Source organism: Chamaea fasciata, unplaced genomic scaffold, assembly GCF_029207755.1.
Source record: "Chamaea fasciata isolate MVZ Bird 193981 ecotype frontalis unplaced genomic scaffold, bChaFas1.0.hap1 SCAF_4, whole genome shotgun sequence".
NCBI classification, from domain to species: domain Eukaryota; kingdom Metazoa; phylum Chordata; class Aves; order Passeriformes; family Sylviidae; genus Chamaea; species Chamaea fasciata.
This window is the reverse complement of record NW_027094089.1, coordinates 4,163,358-4,190,880: the sequence shown is the minus strand read 5'-3', so window position 1 is coordinate 4,190,880 and position 27,523 is coordinate 4,163,358. Positions and strand designations below refer to the sequence as shown.

At 38.8% G+C, this 27,523-nt stretch overlaps 1 protein-coding gene across 2 annotated transcripts; it reads left to right on the top strand.

Annotated features, from left to right (window-relative positions):
- Positions 1-77: 77 nt before the first annotated feature.
- POC5 (POC5 centriolar protein) lies at positions 78-27,523 on the top strand. 2 transcript variants are annotated; one of them, XM_066182273.1, is made up of 12 exons: positions 78-161; positions 4,911-5,010; positions 10,032-10,179; positions 15,113-15,294; positions 15,663-15,839; positions 17,417-17,521; positions 18,219-18,398; positions 20,304-20,466; positions 23,649-23,767; positions 24,556-24,669; positions 25,517-25,690; positions 27,118-27,523. In XM_066182273.1, exons 2-12 carry the CDS (start codon positions 4,927-4,929, stop codon positions 27,259-27,261), a joined length of 1,590 nt encoding a protein of 529 aa, XP_066038370.1. In that variant the 5' UTR covers positions 78-161; positions 4,911-4,926; the 3' UTR covers positions 27,262-27,523. The 2 variants fall into 2 exon arrangements, with proteins under 2 accessions (XP_066038370.1, XP_066038369.1); XM_066182272.1 differs by lacking the exons at positions 4,911-5,010; positions 10,032-10,179 and having other exon boundaries at positions 103-161.

The window sequence follows — 27,523 nt, the reverse complement described above, 5'->3', positions numbered from 1 at the left end:
GCCCCGTGCCTGGCGACTCCGATTGGCCGTTTCGCAGCCGAGCCGGCCAATCGGAGGGCGCTTTGCAAAGGCGCCCTGAGCCTATGGCAGAGGGGGTTCCTCTTCCGCTCGGGCAGTTTGAAACCGTCGGTGCCGGGGGCCGGCGCGGCCGGAGCCCGCAGGTGAGCGGGGGGGGCCGGGGCCGCGCCGTCCTTCCCACAGCACCTGCCGTCCTTCCCCCTGCTCCTGCCCGGGGGCCGCGCCGTCCTTCCCACAGCACCCCCGCTCCTGCCCGGGGGCCGCACTGCCGCCTGCAGCCCCACCCTGCCCGCTGGTGGGGCTGGTTGCCTTAAGAACCCTGTGTAAGAAAAGAAAAGGAGAATCTCCCTGTTGGTAATCTGTTGTGTTCCCCGGTGCCTAAGCACCCGTGTGCCTCCCTGGTTTCTGTGGGACGCTCAGTGGGCTGTCGCTGTTGTCCCCGGCTGCCATGGCAGCCGCGGTCTCAGCGGTACCGGCGCCGGGGGCAGCTGCGGAGCTGCTGTGGTGAGGAGTTACAAGTGTGAGCAGCGCTGCTTTGTAAGGAGGTACAGCTAAAGGGAGCGAATGTGTCTTGCCTCTACTGGCAAGAAGTGTTGTTCTGTCACTGGGGGTGTCCCCTAAGGTTCAGTACTGGGCCCAGAAGTGTTTAACTTGTTCGTCCATGACTTGGATAAGGGTCAGACGCCTCCTCAGCAAATTCACTGAGGACACAGAGCTGGGAGGAATGGCCAACACCCCTGGGTGCTGTGCAGCCCTTCAGTAGGACCTCGGCAGGCTGGAGAGATGGGCAGAGAAGAATCATCTGAAATTCAGCAAAGGCAAATGCAGGGTCCTGCTCCTGGAAGGAACAACCTCAGGCACCTTGGGCTGCCCTGCTGGGGAGCAGCTATTAGGAGAAGGACCTGGGGGTCCTGGTGGACAACAAGCTGTCCATGAGCCAGCAGTGTGTCCTGGTGGCCAAGAAGGCCAATGGGATCCTGGGGACATTAGGAAGAGCATTGACAGCAGGTCATGGAAAGTGATCCTGCCCCTGTACTCAGTCCTGTGAGGCCACACCTGGAGTGCTGTGTCCAATTCTGGGCTCCTCAGGACAGGAAAGACATGGAGCTCCTGGAGTGGGTCCAGCAGAGGCTACAGAGATGGTGAAGGGTCTGGGACATCTCTCTCTTAAGAGGAAAGGCAGAGGGAGCTGAGGCTGTTCAGCCTCAAGAAGAGAAATCTGAGAGGAGACCTCATCAATGTCTATAATTATCTGAAGGGAGGGTTCCAAGGCAATGGAGCCAGGCTCTTCCTGGTGATGCCAGCAATAGGACGAGAGGTAATGGGCAGAAACTGATACACAGGAAGTTCCACCTGAACATAAGGGGTGACATCCTTATTGTGCAAGTGACCTTGCACTGGAACAGATTGCTCAGAGAGATTGTGGAGTCTCCCTTGTTGGAGATATTCAAGAACCACCTGGATTCAATCCTATGCCATGTGCTCTAGGATGACCTTGCTTGAGCAGGAGGGTTGGACTAGATGACCCACTGTGGTCTGTCATGACCCTGCCCACTACATGATTCTCTTTCCTAGGCCTTGAGCCCTCTGTTCTGAATGATACACAAAGTTATTTGGAAAGTATCACCTTTACTTAAAAACAAAGCAAAACCCACAAAAACCCACCTGAGCATAGCATAATTAATTCAAAATTAAAGAAAGGAACAATGAGTCAGACCAAGGTCTTTATAGTTGCATCCTGTTTCTTGAAAGTAGCAGTGTTACAACTGCAGTTGTATGCTTATGGTTTGCAAGAAACTGCTGCTCCTAGCAGGAATCTTTCTTTAATGAAGTCAGACATATATTTTGACAGATTCTTGGGTAAGTTCAGAAGAACCTGGTAAGCTTGAGGATGTTCTTCTCACTTGTCTTTCACCACATAATGATTTGCAGCTTAGCAAATTAGCTTAGCACCACCCAGATATGGTGTCTTAATGTCCCTTGATTTCTCTTTTAGAAACTTATCCGGTATTTTGTGGTACTTAGTGCTTGTTCACTGAGATCAAAGCTGACAGGTTATTCTTAGGCCGGCTTGGCTGGGCAGGGATCTTCTTCTGAGGCTAAGGCAAAAAAAGAATGCATATGCCCAGTGATAGCAAAGTCAGGTTACATGGGAGAAATACAGAGATTCAGCTCTCCGTGGTAGACAGGAAATTCATGTGGCCAGAGCTCAGTTAGACTAGAAGCTGGCCAGTACTGTGGGGGACAGAAAAAGTAGTTTTAAAAAAATACGTCAATAATAAAAGGCAGTCCAGAAATAGCATGAGACTGTTGCATGATGAGGATGGTCACCTCACGAACAGGGACACAGAACAAGGCAGAGATTAATTCTTTGCTTCAGTCTGCAACATGGGTGTGGTTAATCACAGCCAGCATGGGTTCATAAGGTCCTGCTTGAGGACCTTAATTCCCTTTTATGACAAGGTGACCGAGCTACTTGTTCAAGGGACGCCAGTGGATGTGATCTTTTTGGATTTCAGTAAAGCTTTTGGTGCACTGTCTCACAGGATCTTTCTGGACAAAATGTCCTGCCCACAGCTGGATGAACACATCATGTGATGGGTGAGCACAGAGGGTTACAGTGGATAGGGTGGCTTCACAGTGGTGACCTTGTCCCTAGGGGGCTCCATCTTAAGCCTGGTGCATTTCAGCATCTTCTCAGTTGACTTGGATGCAGGAATTGAAGGTGTACTTAGTAAGTTTGTTGACAATTCTGAAGTGGGTAGGGCTGCTGATTTCCTCAAAGGCAGAAAAGCCACCTGGGATAGGGCAACCTTGGATGTATGAACAAACTGGGAAATGAGAGGCTGGAGAGCAGCCCCACTGAAATGATCTGGTGGGTCCTGGTCAGTGGCAAGCTGAACATGAGCCAGCAGTGCCCTGGCAGCCAGGAGGGCCACCCATGTCCTGGGGGCATCAGGGACAGCATCAGCTGGGCAAGGGAGGGGGTTGTCCTGCTCTGCTCTGCCCTGGGGCAGCCTCACCTCCAGTGCTGGGGGCAGCTCTGGGTGCCACAGTACAAGACATTCTGCTATTTGGGAGCATCCAAAGGAGGGCAGTGAAGATGGTGCAGGGCCTTAAGGGGAAGCCATGTGAGGAGTGACTAAGGTCAGTTTGCTTTGTCACTGGTAATGAAGGAACCTTTTGAGTTTTGTAAGACCAGAGAGTAGTTTCAATTGATAAGTACTATCACTGAAACTAGAGCGCTAGATCCACTAAATTGCATATCAGGGGCATGATCTTAGAGAACTGAAAGCAGAACTCAGGACACTGGTCCTAAGTTATTGAAGGAACTTTTCAGTAAGTACCTTTCTTTTCTACTTCCTTGGTCTTGTCTGCATTCACATGGAAATCCATTTGCCATCCTGTTTCTCAGAAAAATCAGTAGTTTTGTTCTTTTGGAGTCTACTGAGAAAGGAAGGTAACAGTATTTCTAACTTCTGGCTGCAAATACACACATAATTCCTATAAGTGGTAGATAGTTGGTTCTTTGTGATTTTCACTAATGCACACACATCTTTGAATAGATCCAGGGCTTTTAGAGTAGTCAGGATCCACAATTTGAGAAACTATGTAGGAAAGCATATGAAGTTGATGTTGGTATTTTAGGATTACAGAAGTATTTTTTAGTATTGATAGAATTTATCAGCTAGAAGACAGTAGAGTGCTAGTATAGAGCTATTCCATTATGTAGAGAGGGTAAAACCAAGGGTATATATAAGGAATAATTCATGTGAGAGAGAAAAAAAGAAACTTTTCAGACTAGGAGGCAATGAAAGAGGCGGAGCTGACAAAGGTAGTATTTCTTCTGGCATCTACACACAGACATACAGGAATAAAAAGTACAAACTAAACCTTCATTAGACTCCATTTTTTGTACTCAAAAAATGTGGTTGGTATATGAGGGCTCAGCAGGGAGTAGGAAGATGGTAATCATGTCTTTTGAACCTTGAGCTACAGGAAATCTCAGCATTCGAAATTGTCTTTATACCATCATCAGCACAGAAATGAGCTTGTCATTCTGAAAGGTGTAAAAATATCCATAGCAGAGAGAGCTTTTGTGGTGCAGGAAGAATCAGTGTTTAGAGTAGCTCAAAGAGCAAAAGAATAATTAATTTCTATCTGTATTCCTATAGAGAGAGCTATGTGAGGGTTTGATACTTTGAGAAACATTGATAATGTTTAAGTAGGATATTCCTGCTGGGTTTATGACAGTACAACTAACAATTTAAAATTTACATATTTGTCAGAAGATACATCTGTTTAAAAAACACAAATGTTATAATTGACAGTTGTAAAGATCTCTCTAAAAATAAATTTTCCCTGCAAGTTGTTTGCTACATTGTACAGTCATCAGTTCCTCTGGTTATTTAAGGTGGTGTGCCTTCTCTCCTGACAACTCCTTCCTCAATGTGTCTAGTTGTCTTTCATGTGCATCTTGGGCTGTGGTTGAGGTCATGCAGTGGGTGGGCACAATGTAGTTTATGCATTCTTATGTTCTCTGTAAGAATTTTGTGCTGAAGCAGCCTGATAAACTCCAAAACAATACAGTGTGAATGAGAGATTGACACAGGAGTGTATCTGTAACTGCAACAACTGACCTTGTTGCTTTTGGGTCATTCCTTGTTTTCTTATAAGTTAGTGAAACTATCTCCATGGTTTGGATCAGACGGTTTCCAGCCTAGCATTAAATAGTTATTATATTATATAATGAGACAATTCAATCAGTTTAGTGCACAGAGGGGGCATTGATCCAGTTGTTAAAACAGAATCTGTTTCTGGGGAAAATGTTGGTGGATACATGTTTGCATACTGAAACTGAACAATGAAGTGCAGCTTCTACTGTTTTATAGACTTACTTTGTGCAGAATGTCATCCGATGAAGAGAAAAGCACAAGTCCAGTTTTGCCAAAAGACTTTGTTCAGGACAGTTCTGTTTCTCCAGATCCTCAGGTAGGACAGAGGCAATATAATTTGATTTACTGTCATGGCATTTTATTTGACAAAGGATAACTGCAAGGAAATCTAACTAAACATTCATCTTTTTTATATTTTACATACTCAGAAAAATAATTAAAATTTTAGTGAAAGTAAACAAAGTAGACCACAAAAAAACCCTAATGCTAAAATATGTTTAGTTAGATTCCTTTTTGGTGGATTTCACAAGGAATTAATGTAAAAATTCTTATCTAAACTTTAGAATTTGATCAGCTGAAAGTAAAATAGGTAGTTTTCTTACCTTTTTTTTCTGGTGTTACTCTTTATTTGTGTTAAGTCTTATCAAGAAGTTGGAATTTGACACAGTAGGGTAGAAACCCATTATTTTTGAGAGATGAAGAGTAACTATATTTTAGGCCTTCCCCATGATGTTCTAAAAACTGAATTTGTTAAAATGGATTTATTTCCCTTGGAGTAGTATTATGTCTAAGTTAATCACAGAAAGAAAATGATTGCTTTTTGGTTTATTTTTTTTTACTTTCTGCATCAAATACATCAGGACATGCTGTAACTGTAATACTGGGGGGGTTCATTTTCTGTGCTCATCATTCTTTCAAGAAGATGCAGTTATATAGGATAAAGTCTTTGTACCATTTTATTGAAAGCAGCGGGTTTTCATCATTTCATAATTGGTTGTTCCTATTTGAGTGTGTTTTATTTCCTTTGGTAGGATACAGTCCAAACCAGGACAGTTTTGACAATAACATGCTTTGCTAGTTGCCCTGTAGAAGTGTATCTCCATATTTGTCACCTGGTTAAATAGGCATATGCAGCTGCAGCACTGTTTAGTTAAGGGGTTTTCTTCTTTCTTCTTTTACCATTTGGATTGAGTTGTACCTTTTAAACATTTTTAGAGGCAATTCATTTCTGCAGCTCGAATACTTCTCTATTTGTGCTTGTATCTCATGGATAAGTTATCATAATATTTGTTTAGGAATAGTAATGCCCTCTGTGTTTCCAATGCTTTTTGTAGTCAGAGAACAAGATAAAAGCATCATGCTACTAATTTTGAAGGACCAGAATTTTCTGTTATGACCTGGTTGATTATTAAGGAGGCTCTAAGACCACCTTGTAGAGAATGACAAACTTGTACCAGTGAGTGACTGTTTTGTGAATGAGAACGTGTCTAGAGAAGAACAGTTCCAGCTGGAAGTGACCCACATCAGTCATTGGCCGAACTGCCTGACCATTTTGTGGCTAATGTCATGGGTTTTGTAGAGAGCATATTATTCTATTCCATCTGGGTGGAGCAGAATTACTTATCTTTGCCCAAATGGGTCAGTGTCACTTATCAGATGGTGGAGTGCTACTTATCTCTCTTCATTGTTTCACTACTTCCATGGGAATGTCTTCTGCTAATGGACCATTAAGAGCTCATCAATGACATTACACATTACACTGCACTATTGTAAGCTGCTCCACACAGGGAGGAGGAGCCAAACCATCTTAACCTTGATAAAAAGGAGCCACAGTCCCACTAGGTATCCAGTTTTTCCACCGGATCCCTGGAGGAAGACTGGACCCATCTCACCATTACTGGACCCTTTTTCTTCAAAGGGACCATCTCTACTCCAACAGAATCACATCTGCCACTCCAGTAGGGCTTACTTTGGACTGCTTCCAACACCCTGACCAACAGGGTGTCAGGTTGTATTTCTGACTCTGTCAGGGTTTTCTAGGATTTCTTGTTTGTTTGTTTGCTTGCTTATTCTTCTGTACTACAACATCTGTATTTTTATATCCCTAGTAAAGAACTGCTCTACCTATTCCCAAAATCTTTGCCTGACAGCCTTTTAATTGCAAATTTATGATAATTTGGAAAAGGGGGGGAGGGGCTTATATTTTAAGGGAGTTTCCAACCCTCCCTGGCAGATACCTATCTATCTAAACCAAGACAGTGGCTGACCAAAAGTTAAGGCATGTTGTTAGAGGGCATTGTCCAGATGGCTGTTGAACAGTGAGAGGCTCGTGGCAGCAAGGACTCTCCATAGGGAAGCCCATTCCAGTGTTTGATTGCCCTCCCGGTAAAGAAATGCTTCCTAAGGTCAAACCTGATCCTCCCATTCCCACTCATTCCATCACTGGATCCCAGGGAGAAGAGATGGACATCTCCTCTCACTTCCCTGCTCAGGAAGCTGGGCAGAGCAAAGAGGGCCCTCAGCCTCCTTTTCTCCAGACTAGACAATCCCAAAGCCACCCCTGGTAGGAGTTGGTTACTGTTGAAAAGGGAGAACACTGAGGTCACAGCTGATCAATAGGAATGATGACAGGGAAGTACTCCCTTTAGATAATTTTGGAAGGTCTATTCTGTTTTGTTTGGTTGGGCCTTTTTGATTATGTGTTGCTTTTAAACAGAGACCAGATTATCACTTCTTCCTTACAAAGAGATCTGCAGTCTCTTAGAGAATTTCCATAACTTATAATTGGGTTATGCAAGACTTTATCCATTCAATCTATTCTTATCATATTGTTTAGTAACCTTGACTACAATCCTTTGCAGTTTCTGTAGATTTTTATTTAAAAAATAGAAAAAAAAATCAAAAAACATGTGATTTTTTTTGGTGCCATTTGTTTGTTGCATCATTACATTTACTTCTACAAGACCAAGGCATTAAACAGTCAAAACTCCACTGGCCTCCAGGTCATAGAACTATATTCCTCTAGTTTTATACATGAACAAAATTGTTAGCAGTTGACAAAACAGCTTGAAAGTTTTGTTTAAAGCAGAACCAAGATAGTAAACCAAAGTTATATTGTAAATTTTATTTTATTGTGGTTTTATTTCTAAATGTACTGGTCAATATTGCATTCCAGTTCCAGCATACTTGTCATGGAGTATTTAAGATTGAGATAATACACTTAATCACTCAATGTTTCCATTCATATTCCCACTGCTGTCTCCAGGATTATTTTCTTCATGTGTCTTAAGTTTCTGATTACAACTGGGGTACTGTGCTTTCTTTAATATTTGCCTTTCAACTTCATTTCAACAGTGTTGTAATGTTGTAATTTATAAACATTTATTTCCAGATTTGTGGCTGGATGCTGTCTTTTGACACTTTCTGTTGGCGCGTAAGTGTGCGTATTCCTGTAGAGAGTGGATCCTTTGGGTTTTAATAGCAGTTAGAACTTGAGAGAAATTTCCTGCCATAACTTGGTGCATGTATTTTGAATGCTAGGACAGATTGTGTGATAATGAATAAGTTGGGTGACTCAGTGTGAGACACCCACTTGCATCTGACATCTGACCTACCAGGTCCTTTGAATTTACTGAGATAATCATGGAAGCAGCTGGATCAGCTCTGTCTGAGAACTAACTTGTTTGTGGGGAAAAATTAGTTCTACGTTGCTATTTGGTTACATGATCTCTTTGAAGAAGACAGAGGTGTGATCTGACATCTTCTGCAGAATCATTTAATTTATATTAGTTAAGGTTAATTTTGGCTCTTTTACTCAGATGAAATTTTGGTAGAGGGAGTTTTGTATGATTCCATGTAGTTCCTGATTGAGTAACAGGTCTGAAGATATGTTTTCTTTTTTTGACATCTTAGAAAATCCAAACTGCATATATTTAGAAAGATACGGCTGTGGAAAATTTGATAACTAACAAGTTAACTAACATGATTTCAACTTACTATACCTTTTACATGGAATGTGACACACTTACTTATCCAAAAGATACATCATGTATTTGTAATTCTGTAGCTTTGTATACATTTATTTAGGCTTTTACTTTGAACGTTATAGATTAGAAGAAGGGAAATGGACATTTAAATGAAAACTAGAATTCAGGTAAAATGTACCAAACCTAGCTTCTTCAATTCTCTAATTAGTTGAAAAACAAAAATATGGAAGTTACATTGAGAATATTATCCTTTTCAGTTGTTAGATTCAAGAACATATTGCATGTAATTGGTACCTTTCATTGATTGTTTTCACTCTAACTTTCTCCAGGTTAAGGAGGAAATTGATTTTTGAATTCACACTTGGTTTCTGAGGTTTGACCTCATTAGGGTCCTGAACAAAACTAATGTGATAATACTAAGTGAAGAAAAAATAACTGCTAGTGACCTTGGTTTAGATTTTCCAATGGACATTGTTTTCCAAATCTTTAATTAGTAGATTTGATTTGTTTTAGTATGTAACTGGTAATGGAACTTGTTTAATTAATTACTAGGGTTTGTGTTTAAGCTATAATACAGATTGTTTACAGCTTCACAATGAACACCTAATACCTCCATCCTGAAAATCTGTTTCATTGGGAGGTTTCAAAAAAATATTAATTGACTAACTTTGGTGCATAGCATAATGCCACGTACCAATTAGGCGGGTTTATAGCTTCTTAATAGGAAAGCTTCTTCCTAAATTATATGTACACATTCCATATACCTGTATAATTTTAAAAAGAAATAATGTAAGGTGGGAATAATTATTTTCACTCTAAACAAAATAGTGTATAATCAAATCTCTCTTGATGACTGGATTTACAACTTCCACCAAAGAAATCGTGATGTTAGAGAATTTGAAGTGTGACTGTGTTCAGTAGCATCTTTGTCATGACTATAAAATTACATGTTTTTCTTTGAAGCAGTAGTAGTAGTGATTAGAAATAGTAATGTCAATTAATTAACTTACATGATCTGGAACTGTAGTTTTTTTTCCAGTTCTTGTTTTAGATGCCTATTATAATGTTCAATGCTGACATCTGGGAGTCTTTCTGTGCAACTATTGCAGTGCATATAGTTGTAATCAGAAGGAATGTGAATATTCAGCTAGAGAACATTGAATTACTATATTCAGTGTAGAAAAACAGCTCACTTTTGCAACTCAAGGGGAAATTCCCTTAGTTTTCACCATAATAATAGGAAAGAAGCCTCTTGAAACTATAGAAAAAAGTTTGCACTTCTTCTTACATATGCCTAATTTTTAAAAATGCAATTGTAGTTTTATAATTCTTTGTCACCACTTTGCAACAGGACGAATATGAAGAGCTGTTTCAGTATACTGTAGTGACTCCGAGGTTTGAGCAGTGTGTCTCAAGGTTGCCAGAACCTGCACCAGAACAGAGATCACCTGGCAGAGTTTCAAGGATAATAGATGATGCCAGTCACCATAAGACTCCAGGTAGTATGCCCAAGGCTATATGTTGAGCTTGCAAGAACCATGATACAACTTCTATGACTTACATTTTTTTAATAGCTTCAGTTTGAAAAATATATGTACGTCATTTGTAGCACATTTGCATTTTGCACAACAAGAGATGTAGGAAGGCATACTCCCTGAAGGGTTCTCTCTCTGGCATCACTTTCAGCTGACAGTGTTGATATGCTGACAGACGGTTCTTTGTGTTTTGTGGTGCAGGTGTTTAAAGATGGTGTAATAACAGAAAAAGGGATACTTACAGTAAACTTAGCTGAGTTTTGATGGGTCACAGCTAATCTTGCTCAAGCTTGTACTGCTGTGATAGAGAAATACATATTAAAACAATGATTATTTGGAAGGAAGGATTATCCTTTTAAGCCGTTTTAGGGCTTTGTGTAATGACTAATCATGTCACTACATGAATGTCATCCTTGCTCTTTTAGTTTGATCCTGTTATTCTAGTTTTATTTTATTGCTTGGTATTTAACTCTCTAAACTTAGTGTCTGGTGATGCATTAATAATATGGATATTTTTGATTGTGTTGTTTGCTTCTGTCACTAGCATTTAGATTGAGAATTTTCCTTTGATAATTTTGCTTCTGAAGAAATAGTAAACAATCACACCTGTGTTACTTCTTTTCTAGGAAGTTAAGCATAATCAGGAAAAACTAACATTAGACTAACTTCTATTCTATATCATTCTATTTAATTTTAAGAAAATTAGCTACTTTTCTGTCTTCCCTTTTATAACCTCTGTGGATGGCTTGATGTCTGCTGTTTAGAGGAACAAGTTACATATTTGTACCTTCCAACTTGTAACTTTGGTCAATACTATTTCTTTAAGTTTTTAGGTTCTGAAGGAACTGCTAGACAATCTGTACAGAAGGATTAAGGCTGCAGGAGACAGCAAGTGGTGGGTGATGGCAGCTGCCAAATGACCTTTAGCCCTTCTGTCCATCATGTCCTGCCTACCTGCTGCTCTCGCCTTGACCTCATGGCACCAGCCCCAGGACACACCAGGCCTTGGCATGAGCTGTGTGTTAGCCAAAATCTGATTTACAGGAAGAGTAAATCAGGATTTACATGGGCAGTTAGGGCACCAGCACAATGTCTGCAGTACACAGATCACAGTGCAGCTGTGGCTGCTGTTGCCAGTCTCTGTGTATGAACCATCACCACATAAGCTGTCCGCTGTTGCTGCCTCAGTCTGTGTGGGTTAAAGCCAGCTCAAGTCTACTGCAGTGTTGAAAGTTAATTTTGCTGGTTGCTTAGTTTTTATACTGTGCTGGCTTAAGCCATGCTTGTCTGGCTAGCACAGAAAGGTGTGAAAAAAAGTGATTAAAGGCAGTAAAGAAGGTGCTTCTGAACTTTCCCTAGAGCAGAAGAGACAAGAAGAATATTTACACAGACTCATCCTTTTTCTGTCAATTACATGCTCTAAACAAGTTTCCTTTGCTTTGCTACTATATCAAAATATGTGTTTGCTGTTCAAAATATCACTATGTCTTCTCAGTTTGGGAGAGAGATACCTCCTTGAGACAGAGCTTGAAACAATCTAGTTGTAAAAAGGTTATTCCAACTTTTACAAGGAGATCTGATCAAAATATTGAACTCCGCTATCTAATCACTAGTACTGATTGATGGTGATTACATATTGAAGTAGTGTTGGCCATAGTGTTAATAGCCTCAAAATACCTTCATTTTTCATGATGATAATAACAAGACTTTGAAGATTGAGGAAACTGTTAAATTCAATTTTAATACTATACCTCTAATGCTTAAATTCAAGCTTAATACTGTACCTCTAATGCTGATCAGGTGGGATTGTTCACCAGGTTGTTTCTGAAGGACAGCTAATTTTTTTTTTTAACTCCATTCTTTTGGCATTGCCTGCTTGTTCATACTAAAAATCAGGCTTTTTGACATTTGGCTCTTTTGCTGCTACTGTGTTAAAATAACAAAATCATAAATTATTAGGTTAGTGTTCTATGACTGTAAACCAAAATGAATGAATGTGCTGAGCATGGAGTTAAAACCTGAAAGTTTGCTGTTCTGCAGAGCTTCTCAAGTTTACAGTGTATTTTCCCCTTCTCCATGTGATGGTATTGGACCAATCACAATGCCATGTGATGCCTTCTGAAATGAAGTTCTGGTTATGAAGTATTTTTTGGTCTGGATGCTAACATTTTGGTGGTGGAAGTCTGATTACTGGTAATCTCTATTTGTTGCAGAAAATTTAAATATACATAGTATCTTCCCTAAGGGCTTTCAATCAAATAAGAGAAGTAATTAGAATAAACATGCTGTACTGTTCAATTCAGTTCAATGTACAAATGTTTTTAAACTTTGAAACATAAAACTTAATTTCCTGTTCTTGTTACCAGTTTAGTTGATTAAATTTGAAAATTACTAAGACTGGAGCAGTAAATTATTTCTTGCAGAGATCTGCAATGATGACTCATACCGAAAGAGTGGAAAATTCAGTCTCTTCAGGCCTGCCAATCCTCACTATATATCCATTAGACTTCTTAAAACATTTTAGCAAATTGCTGTGCTCAGCTTGGGCCACTAATAGTATGTCATGTGTGAGAACACTCTGTCAGAGCTTGCTTACTTAATAAAAGAAGAAAGAGTCAGATAGACTAGAACAACACAGAAAAATCCCACAGTAGTAACAGACATCTGGATAAACAGCTAATTTCATTACCTCTGTCTTGAGATTTGTTGCAGTAAACGAGTGTGGAGATAATTTAATAAAGTACATTTCTATACTTACCATATCCAAATGGTTCCAATATCCTTGATACTTTAGCACACTGTAACTGAATGACATCATATAATTCTATGGAAGGAATAGAGGTGGCAGTAGGAGAGCATTAGAAATAAATTATTATGTGTACAACCAAAAAATTATGGCAATGCTGGAAGGCCAGGATGAATTTCATAAGATGCTGTTGTAAACATGTGACAGATACACTTGGTGGATTCAGTGAAGGTATGACACATCCTATGGTAAATGAGAGAAATGAAACCTCTGTTAGGATAATCTGTTCATAGGGGGAGTTAAGGGGAAGGGAGTGGACGAACTAGTAATACTGTGATTCTCAGACTGGGGCAGTTGTCAGTCTGTTTTAATATTCTGTTTTGATTGGTTAGATTTTGTTATGTTAGGTTCCATTTCTGTGGGTTTTTTTGGTCAAGTGTCTTTACAAACTGTGCTGTGTAGACTGGATATCTTCGTAATCTAACCAAGTAGTAGAAGTCTAAAAATAAAAACAAAGGTTCATGCACTCCATGACACAACTGAAGGAAGGAGTGGCATGCAGGAATGGGGAAAAGTGGTGAAGGACAGACCTAAGTGGTGAATATTTGCCAATGGTGCCAGATAATTTTGTTGTCAGATGCCAGTCAGATTCTTCATCAGAGAATTAGATATATTTCAGGTAATCTGGATCATCTGCCTGGCATGTCACGTATTTTAGACATTTTTACAAGCAACAAGTATTCAAATTCTGCCACTACCTTAGCAATAATTCTGTCATTTTCAAGAGAAACAATGACAAAAACTAAAGCCTGATGTTAATATACTCTGTGATGGGGAGTAATCTCTTTATGGTCTTTTGCTTCTGTAATAGGGCATTAAGTCTATAGAAATGATGTGTTATTTGGATTTCTTTAGCTCAAGCTGGTGTTTATTTTTATGATGCGTGGTTGTGTATTACCTTGAGAGAAATATCAAAACCAGTGGTAACTGCTTCTGCATCATGGTTCTTCCTTATTTCCTTTTTGTTTTGGAGCATGAGTGTAGTAGTTTTGTGGCAGGGAGTATCAGCCAGACAACTCCTCTTATTTCCTTAGCAAAGGAGACCTAGCAGTAAAAATAACTGTAAAAGAATATCAACCATCAGGCTCTGCCTTACATAAATTAGAAACACACTTTTCTAGTGTCCACTGAAGATACTACTTTGTGACAGACAAGCTTATCTCTTCTAGGCTGAACCAAAAAATAGTACCTATCAGACAATATTTGTTTTCAGAAATGAAGACTAAAATGTTGGAGGTTTCCTCTGTTTATGAAAAAAGAGTATTTTTTTGAAGTCGTCATGTTTGTTGTTATTAGTAGGAAACTGCTAATACCTCTTCATTCTAATTTTCTTTTTTTCAGTTGTCAAATAGCAATTTTTCTGTAAGGAATAGCTAAATATAAAACAATATTTTACTTCCCAAGTTTACTTAAATATTAATTTTATTCTCAGCTCAAATCCATACAAACTAGCTTTTGGGCAGGGTTTAACTTTTATTGCAGTGGTACCTAGCTACAACTCCTGAAAGAGAGGATTTATTGTATAAAGTATTATATAAATTCATGGTATATACTTCCTTTCTCAAATTGCTTGAACTCTAATTTAAGGAACAAATTTAAGACTTTAATGGATGTAGGTATATATTAACATGGAAATATATCCACAGGCAACTTTGTGAATTTGTAAAGGAACACCACAGACCTCAGGTGTTTACAGGCTCATTAAGGAAAAAGGAAAGGGAAGTTAGTAGATTGTTGACCTGAGATGTTAATTGTCAAGAAGCTTTTACTTAGAGATGTTATCTGCCCATATTTTTGGTGGTTGCTGTGATCATTCTCTTTCATATTAAGTTATATTAAGATACTGTATTTTAAGGGAGCAGTAGTTTGGAATTTACTAATGTTACAATAGGATTGACAGTTCAAATATATATGTCCAAGGAGCTTGTATCAGAATTGGGCTGATGTTTCTTATGTGGGAAAAAGATGTTTCTGATGTCATAAATGTTTTATTCCCTTTTTTACCAATGCCTGTCTTCTAACTTCCATCCAGAATGTGGACCTGTTAGTCTTTCCAGAGTGTCAGTCCTTATTGTCTTGTTTCTTTTTCAGTCTCAACATCAGCAAAGCAGGCTGGTATGGAACAACCTGCTCTTTCAGAAGTAACTTCCTCTCAGGGGTCCACACATGATCCAAGAGAAGTCAACAAAACCACAGTGACCGAATCAACTTTGCCAGATGAAAAAGTCACTCAAATAGAAAATATACTTGATCTCTGGAGTGGAAGTCTTAAGGTATTTGTTTTGTATGGAATCCTTTAAAATCATGCACAGATATCATTGTATTGTAGAGTGAGTGCAGGAGAAATTGCAGGGTGATTGCTGGGAGAATGGTGGTTTTTGTTGTTGTTGTATATTGCACACGAGCATATGTAGCATAGAGTATCTTGTTTCAAAAAATTTGGAATAATTGTCTCCATTAGGAATGTTCAGATACCATGATTCAATAGTTCATTGTGTCTGGTAATACTTACAGCCCGTGTAATGAAGGTATCGCTGTAAATTTGTGTCTCCTTAACTGCTAAGTGTTTTAAGATTAAAGTAATAGAGAGGAGGGAATAGTTTAAACTCATTGCATTACTGTCATACTTTTAACTTTTCAGACAAATATTCTGACTGAGCTGAAAAATTGGAAACTCAATTTAGTTCAACATCACAAGCTTCAAATGAGAGAAGAGAAAGAGAAACATGCCACACAGGTGAAACAACTGCAGAATGAGGTGGAAAACCTGAAGAAGTTACTCCATGCTTATGAAACCTCCATTAGCAGGAAAGATGAGGTAGTAACTCAATTTCATATTTTGACAGTTCCTCTCTGTTTAAAAATATCCACACTAAATTTTTTTGGTCCATCTCTTTGAACATCTTTTTTGAAGCAAGTAACAGAGAAGTAAATAATGCATTCAGACTGTATAGTAGAAAAATAATCATTGATGCTATTAAGTTTGTCTATACTAACAAAAAACACATAATATGTGCACGCTTTGCATTTTTTTGCTTCTTAAATCTAGAGACTGCTCTTGTTTCTTATTTATTTCATGAAGCTCACACGGGCTTAGGGGAGTCTATTAGCTCTTACACTTTAAAAGCCTCTAACTTTTCAATTATTAGATCAGTTTTCCTCAATTTTAAATGGGCAACAGTCTCTTAAATGTTGGAGAGCCTCTATTTTAGGATTCTTAGGAACTCTCCATTTGTACATATACTTAAGATTGGACATTTAGAGTCTCTGGTTTTATAGCCTCACAAATATTACAAGTTTTGTAGATTCTTATTTCACATTGTAAATCTCAAATGCTTTTTATTTGCAAAAATATGCTAATTAACAAAAGTAGACTTAGTCTGAGACTTCTAGTGTATAGCAGCGTGTATGCAGCATCAAAGCTTGATTTTTATGACACTTTTTCAACAAAAGTAATTAATATATCAATTTAATTTGCTTTCTATTTTAATTTTAGGTATCATTCATTTCATTGATGTATGTTCAGTGGTTATTACTTGTAACAAATGCAATATAATGTTAACATATGCTACCACATATTATCATAAAATGTTGATCTCAACAATATTTATTTAGTAGTTAAAATAACTTTACATTATTCCTCAAAGTCCCAAGATGGGTTACTGTTGACCACTGGAATTGCTCATATGTGGCAGAATCTAGCTTAAAAAGTTAGGCAGAAATATGGAGTAATATTCCAATTTGGTGTACCAAATTTGCATCATACCTGACCTAATTTTTAATTGGAGAACTTCAGCTGTTTATGTGTGCTCATTAAATCTAGAGATTGTTGGTAAAAGTCCCCAGTTGTAGTCACTGTTCAGTGTACATCTTGCCTCTCAAATGTTTTAATTGCTATAAGCCTATGTAATATCTTTCATGAGAACCTCTAAAGAGAGTAAAAATTCTTAATAAGATTTTTCTGGTTCATAGCAACAACTTAGCTTTTTTATTCTGTTCAGAGAGATGAAACAAACTTCTAATATAAATGTTTCTGATTTATCAAAATTCTCTTTATAAAAGAAATTCTTCTGATATTATGCTACAGTAACAGTTAATTATGAGAAAGTAGGTAAGAAACGGGCAAATGTAGGAGGAAATAACAATTCAGTTAAACTTCTCCTAAAATTACACAATGGAAGTGCACAATCTGAGTGCTGAACTCACAGGAATTTCACTTCTGATTTGAACTCTGATTATTGTTTCTTACTCGATTTGAGTAAGGGGAACCTTCAGTAGAAAGCATCTGTTAAAAGCAAGTGCTTTAAGTGAAAAATAACTGAGACATAAAGTACATTCTGTTTGATCTTACAGTGATCACAGCTATTGAAACAGTGTTAACAAATACTTATGCAGGTAATTACTAACTTGTCCAGAGCATTGGAAAAGCAAAAGGAGAGAGTGGAGTTGATGAGAAGGTTTACACTCTGGCGGATTCAGCATGTGAAAGCCAAACAAGAGGTATGTGCATGAAATCAAAATGCAATGAAAATGAAACCTCTGTACTCAAAAGAGTCAGAGCTGCTGAAGTTCCTGTTACAGTTTGAAGGAAGTGCGTTGTTTCTATTTTGATGTGTTTGACAGTGTCAAATAACAGTTTGAAAAGATCAGTTCTAAAAAGAACATTGCTGTCAGAATACTCTCTGGAATGGGAAAAAAATGGTTGTTAGCTGACTATATTGATATAGAGTAGAACAGTAGAGTTGTTTTAAGGTAGTTTTTAAACAATCCTGAAGTCTAAATTTATTCAAAAGGTAAGTGTTTTACGCTAACTGTCTGCAATCTTTTAGACTGCTGGTTTTATCATTCCTGCAGTGAATCCAAATGTGCCACATACCCAAAAAATGGCTTCACACACGTCTCTTTACACCACATGTGTGAGGTTGTTGTTTGAGTGCCATTAAATTAAGAGTAAGACCACTGCTGTGTGTAGCCTAGGAGTTCACAAATATGGTTTCTCATGGTGCCATGGCACATTGCAGAGGCAACACTGAGCTGCTGATGCTGCTTGTGTTGCCCTTCACTGGGCCTGTAACTCAGCTGAGGCATTTTTACTGTGGTCTCTGTAATAAGCTGTAAAACAATCATCCACAGTGCAGTACCGAACTTTTTCTAAACCCTGAACTTTGGTATGATGTGATTGTATTTACTTCCTAAGGAATGTGCAATTAGAATGGCAGATAAGCATTTCCAGACAGCTTTGATGAAGAAGGTGTGGGCAGCGTGGCATTCTGTTTGTGAAGAAAGATGGAAAGACAACGTAGCAAAAGCCTGTCAGTTAAGGGCAGAAGATGTCTGTGTTCAGCTCACCAATGATTATGAAGCCAAAATTGCAGAGGTAAAATCAATTTTTTTTCCTTCTTTTGCTCCTTGACTCCCAATCCCTGTCCCTCCAAAGTATCTCTTTCTCAGCAAACCTAACAAACTTGAGTATTTTCCAGCTGAACAGAGCTCCCCAAGTATGCAAGATCTGAATGAACCTAAGATCTCTGTTATGTTTTTAGATGTAACTTTTTTCCCTGATTCTGATATAAAATGTTGCCAATCTGCATGCACAGATGAAATAAATTGGACTTTGCTGAAACAAGGCATATCTCTAGTTGCCTACCAATGGAAGTGCCATTTGTTTTCTAACAGCAGCCTTTTAGTATGGACTATGCATTTTGAGGTCTTAATGAGGAAGACAATGGAAATAGAAGACCGTACTTTCACTTTGACTGATCATGATGAGTACAATTTTTTTTTCTGTAATAGCTACACTGTTAAAGGCTGAAATTAAGTTTGATTTTTCTTTAGCTTGCTGATTAAGATTGTTAAAGAATTTTCAGAGCTTGAGGTGAAACTGTGCTTTGGTGCATGCTAAGTAATCAGTTTTAAAATACAACTTTTTCTTGGTTTGGGAAGACAGGTATCAGCCAGGTAATAAAAAAAAACACAACTGGAGTTTCCTTTGGAATGGAGAGTGTAAACCCCACCCCCCCACACCCCTTTATTTTCTTTTTCAATTATAAATTTACAATCAGAGGCTCTTGGGCAAAGATTTGGGAAATAGGAATAGCAGTTCTTTACTAGTATGTATTATAAAGCAAACACAAAAAAAAAAACCCCACCAAACAACTACAGCATTAATAACAAACGAAAACAGTACCAAGAACCTTGAGGGCTTTATTTCACAAAACCCAGGGCAGTTTGGTTTCGGTGTCCCTGCAGGATCCTCAGAGCACCAAGCTGAAACAGTGGAAGGGTCCCGGGCTGGTAGCTGGGCTGGCAGGGTGTCTCGGAAGGCAGGGGCAGGATGTCCCGGCAGCGCAGGGGGTGCAGGGTCACGCTGCAGCAAGAGGAGCAGCGCCGAAGAAGCCGAAGGCGAGGCAGAAGCGGCCCAGCTCCCGCGGGTGGCAGAGAAAACTCAGGATTCAGGCCGAACCGGTGATAGTAGATTTCCCAGGACTGGATCCCTTTGGCCACAGTGAAACTCTTCTAGCCAACAACAGCCGTTTTCTCTCTCCCCCAACGCCGGAAAAAGAAGAGCCCCCAGCTGCCTCAAGCTCTGTCTTTTACCTGCATTATCTCCCCCTTCCACCTTTGTCCACCTCTTTGTTTCGGTTAAGTACTCTCAAGTATCCAACACTTGGTCTCCTTGGTAACTTATGGGGAAAAAATTCTTTAGAGAAAGAAGGAACAAACCTAACCCCCAACAAACTTTTAAAAGATTTGTATTTCAGCAAGAAATTAAATCTAGAATTTTAAGAACAGGCTTAACAAATGTGTCTTAACAGAACAAAACCCATAAGTAGCAACTTGTTCTGTTCTTTTCTCAGCATTTTTAGTTTTTTACCATATCTAGAGAAGAGAAACTGGTGATGAAAATTTGCCCTTGTACTTAAATAATTGTCTGAGAGCAATTGCTCTTCTGTTGAACGAACCCGTGCTTCTGCAGAGATCTGGGTTGTGCCAGATGCCAATTTCTAAAAGACAAAAGCTTGCAAGATATATCTCTGCTTAGGTAGAGTCTGATGGTCCTTTTGAATAGTCTTGTCCTTGATATGCTCTATTATTAATACTGTTCTGTGTTACAAAGAAGCTACAATGAGCTGTTCATCTCTGGTGAAGCAGAGATTTTCATCTTTTTCAATATAGTAAATATTTTTAAATATAGTAGATTATTTTTAAAGTTAATTGATGAGTATGTTTGTGGTTTGCATTCAGAAGTAAGAGAGACCTATTTCCTCCTTCTGTTTCATAGTTATCTGCTACTGTGGAACAGACAAAAGCTGAGATTCTGCGACTGCATAGTGAAAGAGATCAGTATGAAGACACCATGAAGAAAGCTTTTATGCGTGGTGTGTGTGCTTTGAACCTGGAAGCAATGACCATGTTTCAAAGCAAGGACAGTTGGCCAGATCCTGGTTAGTATGAATAGCAGGTTTAATCTGATAGCGTGTGTGCATTTTTGTTGGATTGGTTTGGGGATTTTTGTTTGTTTGTTTTAATAGAGTTCCTTTTCTCTTTTGTTTTTGTTTTTGTTTTTTTTAACTTGAGAATTTTTGGCGATACAGAGTTTATTAAACTTTTATTGCTTTAATATGTCCTGTTGGATATGTTGAGAAATACAATGATGCTGGAATTCATACTGCTGTAGCTGAAAGGAAGAACATGTTCTCTTCATCCCACATTGCTGGGAGAGTGGTAACCTGCAGCTGAAGGCAGAACAGGAAGTCAAAGGTGGCAAACTTCTTAAAACACTGGGTAATGGAGCAGTGAAAACGAAGTCCTGAAAATTCCTTTATGTTCTGGAATCTCGGTGTGCAATGTATCAGCTTTTCCCAGACAGCTCTTCCTTCTTTCTTAATCTTGCTTTTGAATGTAAAGAGGACAAGCAAATCTCTGAGGTTCTGTATTGAGTTGTAACTCTGTGCCAGAACAGGAAACACCAGTCTATTTTTATCAGCAGCATACCCGTGAAACCTGTGCAGCTGCAGAGGGAAGAGCTGCACGTGCTTACAGATGTCAAATGAAATCAGAGTGAGACAATCCACTGCAGTGGGAACATAATCATGCTGGTGCAGCAACCTACATTAAAGAGAAAACAGCTGTGGCAGCAGGAGTGCCACAGCTACACGTGTGGCTCAACAGCCTGATGTACTGGCAGCCTTAGACAAGGAACTTCAGTTGCTAAATTTAGCAGTCTTACTCAGGAGTTCCTGAACTATGTTAGAGAAGTTCTTCACTCTAAAAGGAAGAGGAGATAAAAACCTGAAGCAGATGTAAGAGGATACTTACCTGAGCAGCTGTCCAAGCCTGTTAAACATAAGTGGTATTTGTGCAGTTGCTTAGGAAGTTAATATGACAATAGCTAAGTGTAGTAGCTGTGTGCTAGTAAAAATTTAGGATCAGTATCTGTAGAAGGTTAAGAATGAATGATTTCTTGAGGATACTCAGTTTGGAAAAAACATTACAGGGCATTTCCTAAGTACCTTATTTTTCACTGTGTTACTAATTAAGAATTATTCCATCTTGAATCCTTATCTTTTATTTGCTTGTTTATTGTTTTCAAAAAACATGCAACAGACAACAGGTACCCCAATAATGAAGAGTAACTGACTGGTGTGAAAGCAATGTTTCTGTAGACCTATAAAAATGAGAGTAAGTCATAAGGAAATGAAGAAAACTGAGCTCTAGAATAGTTGAGACCAACTCTTGAGTTTCATGGACCAAAGGTTTTGCTTGATTGTTACTAAGAAGCTGGAGCTGATACTCTACACCAGCACAACACCTAAAGATTTTGCAATGCTGGATGTTAGGATACCCATAACTCATTCTTTTGTCTGTCCACTATTATGCTTTTTAATCAGGCTTTGTATCACCTCACAGAATCTGTCATCCTCAGTCCCAAGCAGCTTCCACCACCTCTGGTACCACCTTCTCCCCTGCCCCAGGCATGCTATCTTTTTCTTACAGCCAGATGGTGATTTTAATGAATTTAGTTGCATAATTATTTAATATGGTTGAACAACCACTGATCTGCATTCTTAATCAGGTAGAACAGTGATCAGGACATTGGAGGACTGCAAACATCAGAGAAGATAATTCTGATTTGTTTCTAGTCTTTTAATCTGTGGACATCAAAGCTTCCATGTGCCAGAATGAGTCAGCAATTATAAATTTACATGAACACTGCAGTGCCACCTACTGTGATTGGATATAAAAGGCAGAATTTCACCTGTTTACAAATTTATTATTTGGTTATTTTTATATACATTTAATATACACACAATCTACAGGTAAAATACATATTATATATCGTTATAATATATGTAGTAATAGTGTGCATGTATCACAGCCTTAATGGCTTCATAATATTTAGTGTCAGTGTTGATGGCATTAAAGTTATCTGCCAAATTTGCTGACTTTTTTTTAATTAGTAGTATATTAAGATTATTTTATCCTCTTTATATGTTTAAAGAAACACTGAAGCCACAGGAATTCATAACTTTTTGCTTATAAAAATCATAACACTGTTTTTCTTCAGTAACATAGATCAGATCTGACTGGTCTATTACTGCATTGGTCCTGTCTGTGCTTAAGCTTAATGTGTGTGTAGACACATAAATATGTACAAAATGCATATTCTGGCACTCTTGTACTCTTGACATCTACAGGTATTGCGCAGATTTGAAGCACCTTGCTTTTATTTTTCCTGCTTATGTCAGCTAATTAAAAAACCAAACAGCTACCACATGGTGTCACTCTAGTTCCTGGAATGAGCAAATTTCTCTTGTCCTGGAACTGCTAGCGTCAGCTTCTTCAGGAATAGGAGAGTAAATAAGAATACCTCTCCCTCCTTCCTTTAAGACAGTCTTTACTCTAAAGGAAAAGGCTGGAACTGTTTGGAAAAGGGACTGGGCTCATGTCTGCAGATTTGGCATCCCCAATGTCTCTCTTATTGTGAGATAAAAGTATCCCAGATGGATTTTGTTCAAGTTTATGCTTGCCAGCCTGCTGTGGTAGAGGGAGATGAGTGCTGTAGGGTGCCTTTAGATTGTCCCAGCCCTACAGCCAGGATGAGGCCACTGTCCAGCAATCATGTGTGGGGATGAAATTCTGCTGCTAATGCATAACATTTTATTTTACTGCCAGTAAGCCCCCTTAAGGATCTTGTGCCCTAACAGAAGTCCAGTATGACCTTTGTGTTTTCCTGTCTAAACTGAATTTTGTCTCTTAGGATAAGAGCACCTCTTGCACACTGGTTTTAGTTTTGGCAAGCAGTAGGAAGAACCTCAGTTCTTTGCACTGCAAGTAGGTGACGTGTGCCACGGGGCTGCTGAGACATAACAGAGAAACAAGCCCCTTGAAGAACATGTACAAGTGTCTCAAAAGAGGGTAAAATACAGGAATGGTAGTTTATATCTGTTTACCTGCCCATCTACCTACTTCTATAAAGATCAGCCTGCTCTTTTTTATTAGATTATACAGAAATCCCACAGAAATTCCTAAAATTTTTGTTGGAATTTACCTTCCCCCATATCCCCACCCCTTAGGGTTAGCTAGATTATGTGCTTATCCCATTACTTTGTGTTTCTAATAATAGATATAGGAGGCAGGAGAAATGATAATGCTACCTCTGGTGCAGGAAGGCCACCTCCTTCACAATATAATCAACCCTCACCATCACCTCCACCAGCAGCTGCTCTTCAGATGGAAAACATGGTAAGCATGTGGCTGGAACAGAATTGTATTTCCTAATGACAAAAATTAAATTCCTTGATTTGGACTTTTTTGAAGAGAGTCCAGGTTTAAAAGGAAACTTGCAGGTGTGTTCAGACTGCACTGTGAAAATGAAGTGACTGGGGCACAGCTACTGTGGCTTGCTGTACTTTCATTAAGCTCCTTTTTTTAATAATTTTACTGAAAATGCATTAAGCTAATGAAGACAGGGCCACTACTATGAGCATAATTTGCTCTCTAAGGTTCTCTCTGGAAAAAAGCGTTGGTTTTTTGTTTTTTTGTTTTTTTAATAATATACTAATATACTCTGGAAAGATGAAAAGCTGGCTTGGCTTCAAACTTCTTTTTTAGGGGGGGTAACACATACAGACATTGAGGGAACTCAGTTTATTTTCCTGTCATATCAACTTAGCCAGATCATCATCTAGTAGCATGGTTGTTTTGGACCTGCCCTAGGGTCATCCTGAAAACTTTGCCACTGTAAAACAGTATCATGCTAGAGAGTAGGTTAGAACAGAGATGATGTGCATACCTCTCTCCTGACTTTTCATTCTAATAGTGACAAATGTTATTCACGCTATTTCTACAATTTTTAGATAGGTAATTTTAAATTAGACAATAAACAGTAACACTAGAGATAAAATATCTGCAAAGATCTTACAATTAAAAGGGTAATTGGGATAGTAAAAAAACTGACTATCTAACTGTATCTGTGTTTTCTAGAAAGTAAAAGTAATGCTCATTTTGTGTAAACTCTGGTTTCCTTTCAGTTTTCTAGCCACCTGGCTCATGCAGCCACTCCTGAGACCAGACTCGATTCAGATTCTCCAGTGATGGTCACTAGCACAACGTCAGGATCTGGTGTGACATCAACGCAAAAACTGGTAACGTGCTAAAATTAACTTTTTTTTTTCTTCTTTTATGGCATAGCCATAACAAATATTAGTTTGGATATTGTTATTTGTACATTTCTCAGAGTAACACAGGTATGTAGTTGAGGACACTGCCATAGAGTTTACCTGGCAGTATGAAGACACCAGCTTACAAATGCTTATTTATGTTACATAAACTCTTTTACATTAGGAGCAGTTTTAAATTCTTTTTATAGGTAGGGCAGTGTGGCAAAATGAAGAATAGAAGAGTGCATGAACAGTTAGGTATAGTGCAACAGGAACAATTGGTGTTTGACTTGATAACCTTTTGTTACAGAAATTGCTTTGTCTAGTTATTCTGCTCTTTGAAACTTCTCCCTCATTCCCTTTTCTGTGCTTAGTGCTAACCTGCCCTCCTTTCCTTTCTGCATTTGGCACAGTTTGCTATCAGCTGTCAGAGAAAAATGCATTATTGTATGCATGGGAGCTTTTTTATTATCTGTTCTGTCATTACTAGGGAGGATTTCCACAGTGACAGAAGTACCTTCAGCTGTCACTCAGGTATCCAGCCAGCAAGAAAAGCTAAACTATCCATGCTGCTTGACTTATGTCAAATTAGCCTTACTTCCCTCAGGATAGAAGTAATTTGCTCGAAATGCTATCTCACAAATGGAAAAAATGGAGTAATCCTGGTTGCAGCCAGGTGGAGCAAATTCAGTCATGTGTCGTGTCACTGGATTACCTGCAATATCACATGTTCCATTTAGGCATGTGGCAGATAAAACTGAGCAGAAACACTAGAGCATTGTAAATATTATGTTTAGAATTTTTAACCGATTAATATTTAATTTATTTATAGCCCATGGCAAAAGTAATAACATCTGCACAACAGAAAGCAGGAAGAACTATCACTGCTCGAATCACAGGCCGAGCTGATATGGGACAAAAATCCAGAGCTGGGAGTTTAGCAGTGATGGGAGTTGCTCCACCCATGAGTTCAGTCATTGTTGAGAAACATCATCCAGTCACTCAGGTAAATCAGATTATGCTTCTTAAATATTTTTGTTACAACACATCTGGTAATAGTTTGAAGAAAAAAATACCTAGTGAAGAGGCATTTGGCAAAGCTCAGACTTGAGGCCGGTTGAAAACAGCAAACAGTCTTTACTGTCTTTGTGTAGAAGGTACTGGTGAGGAGATGTCATGGTTTAACGCCAGGCAGCAGCCAAGCCCCACACACCCACCCACTCACTCACTCCCCCACCCGAGAGATCAGGGAGAGAATCAGAAGTGTAAAAAAAGGAGAACTCATGGACTAAGAAAAAGGCAGTTTAATAGGGAAAGCAAAGGCTGTGCACACAAGCAAAACAAGCCAAGGAATTAATTCAGTGCTTCCCATGAGCAGGCAGGTGTTCAGCCATCTCCAAGAGAGCTGGGCCCCACCATGCACAATGGTTACTTGGGAATACAAATGACATCACTCCAAATGTCCTCCCCTCACTCCTTCATCCCTGTACTTTACACACTGAGCTTGGTGCCACAGGGTCTGAAATATCCCTTTGGTCAGTTGGGGTCACCTGTCCTGGCTGTGTCTCCTCCCAGTTTCCCAAGCACCCTCAGTCTCCTCACCAGCATGGCAGTAGCAAAAGCAGAATAAGGCCTCCATTTCCTGCCATGACTCACAGCCATGTGGCTTGCTGCACATAGCTTTCAAAAGTTTGGGCTCCTAAGCAGAAATTAATCTTTAAATAGTGTGTTCTTAGGAGTTTAGAGATTCAGTGTGGTAATTATTTCATCAAGAACAATCTCTGGATTCAGATTTTATGACTAGTATGATGAGGAAAGCACCTGAACTACTGTAACAAAAACTGAATTCTGAAAATGTAATAAATGTGACAGCCCAGAGATATATTTTGTATACCCATTTTGCAAATAAAAATCTAAGTCAAGTATTTGTCTTGAGTTGAGAGGGAAGAGAATGTATCTTGATTAAAGCAGAATGAGTACTGTTTATTACACTAAGGTGGCTAGTTTTATGGGCAGAAAATTAATTCTTGATAAAATTGCAAACCTTTACAAAAATCTTCCAGAGACTGCCTCATAGCAAATCTTCAAAAGGAAAGTTGGCATGATTAAATGAGCGCTACAGGGGAAAATTGCGAACAGTGTGGTAAAAAAACTAAAACCAACCTTGAAATAAGATTGAGGTGATAAAAGCTCAAGATACTTAGTTAATTGCAAGTCTAGCACTTTGTATTCTAAAAACTGTGTTACAGATAAAAAAGGAAAAAAAAATTACTCTTTCTGTTGAATGACCATTTATTTTTACCTTCTTGATAAGTGTGTTTCATTGTGCTGGATTGCAGTTCTTTCTTTTTAAACCACAGCTCACCTTGAGCTATTTTGATGTGAATTTTTTTGTGCCATTTAACTGTTTTGATGTATCTGATTACTTTTCAGCAAACCATATCACAAGCTGTTGCTGCTAAATATCCTCGAACTGTGCTTCATTCTTCTGGCTCTACCTCTGCACGACCTGCAGGACAAGCTGGGCGAATGCTCCAGGGCCAAACCAGTGTCCAGTCAATAAAAGTTGTTGACTGAGTGACTGTCTTTCTCACCAGTAGGGGTTTTTAATCAAGGTACCTCTTCTCAGTCTTTTCAGATTTGATGCAGTAAGGCCTAAAGTATGTATCATGTTTTTACCCTTTCCTAAAAAAGGAAGGTTTTTCTAAGTAAAAGTGCTTTTATAATAAAACCTGGAGGGGAAACAAAAACTTGAGTTGTTGTTCTACCTCCAAACTTTTATTATTAAGACAAACACATTTTATTCAAGGAATCTTTTGCACACTTTTAAATAAAGGAT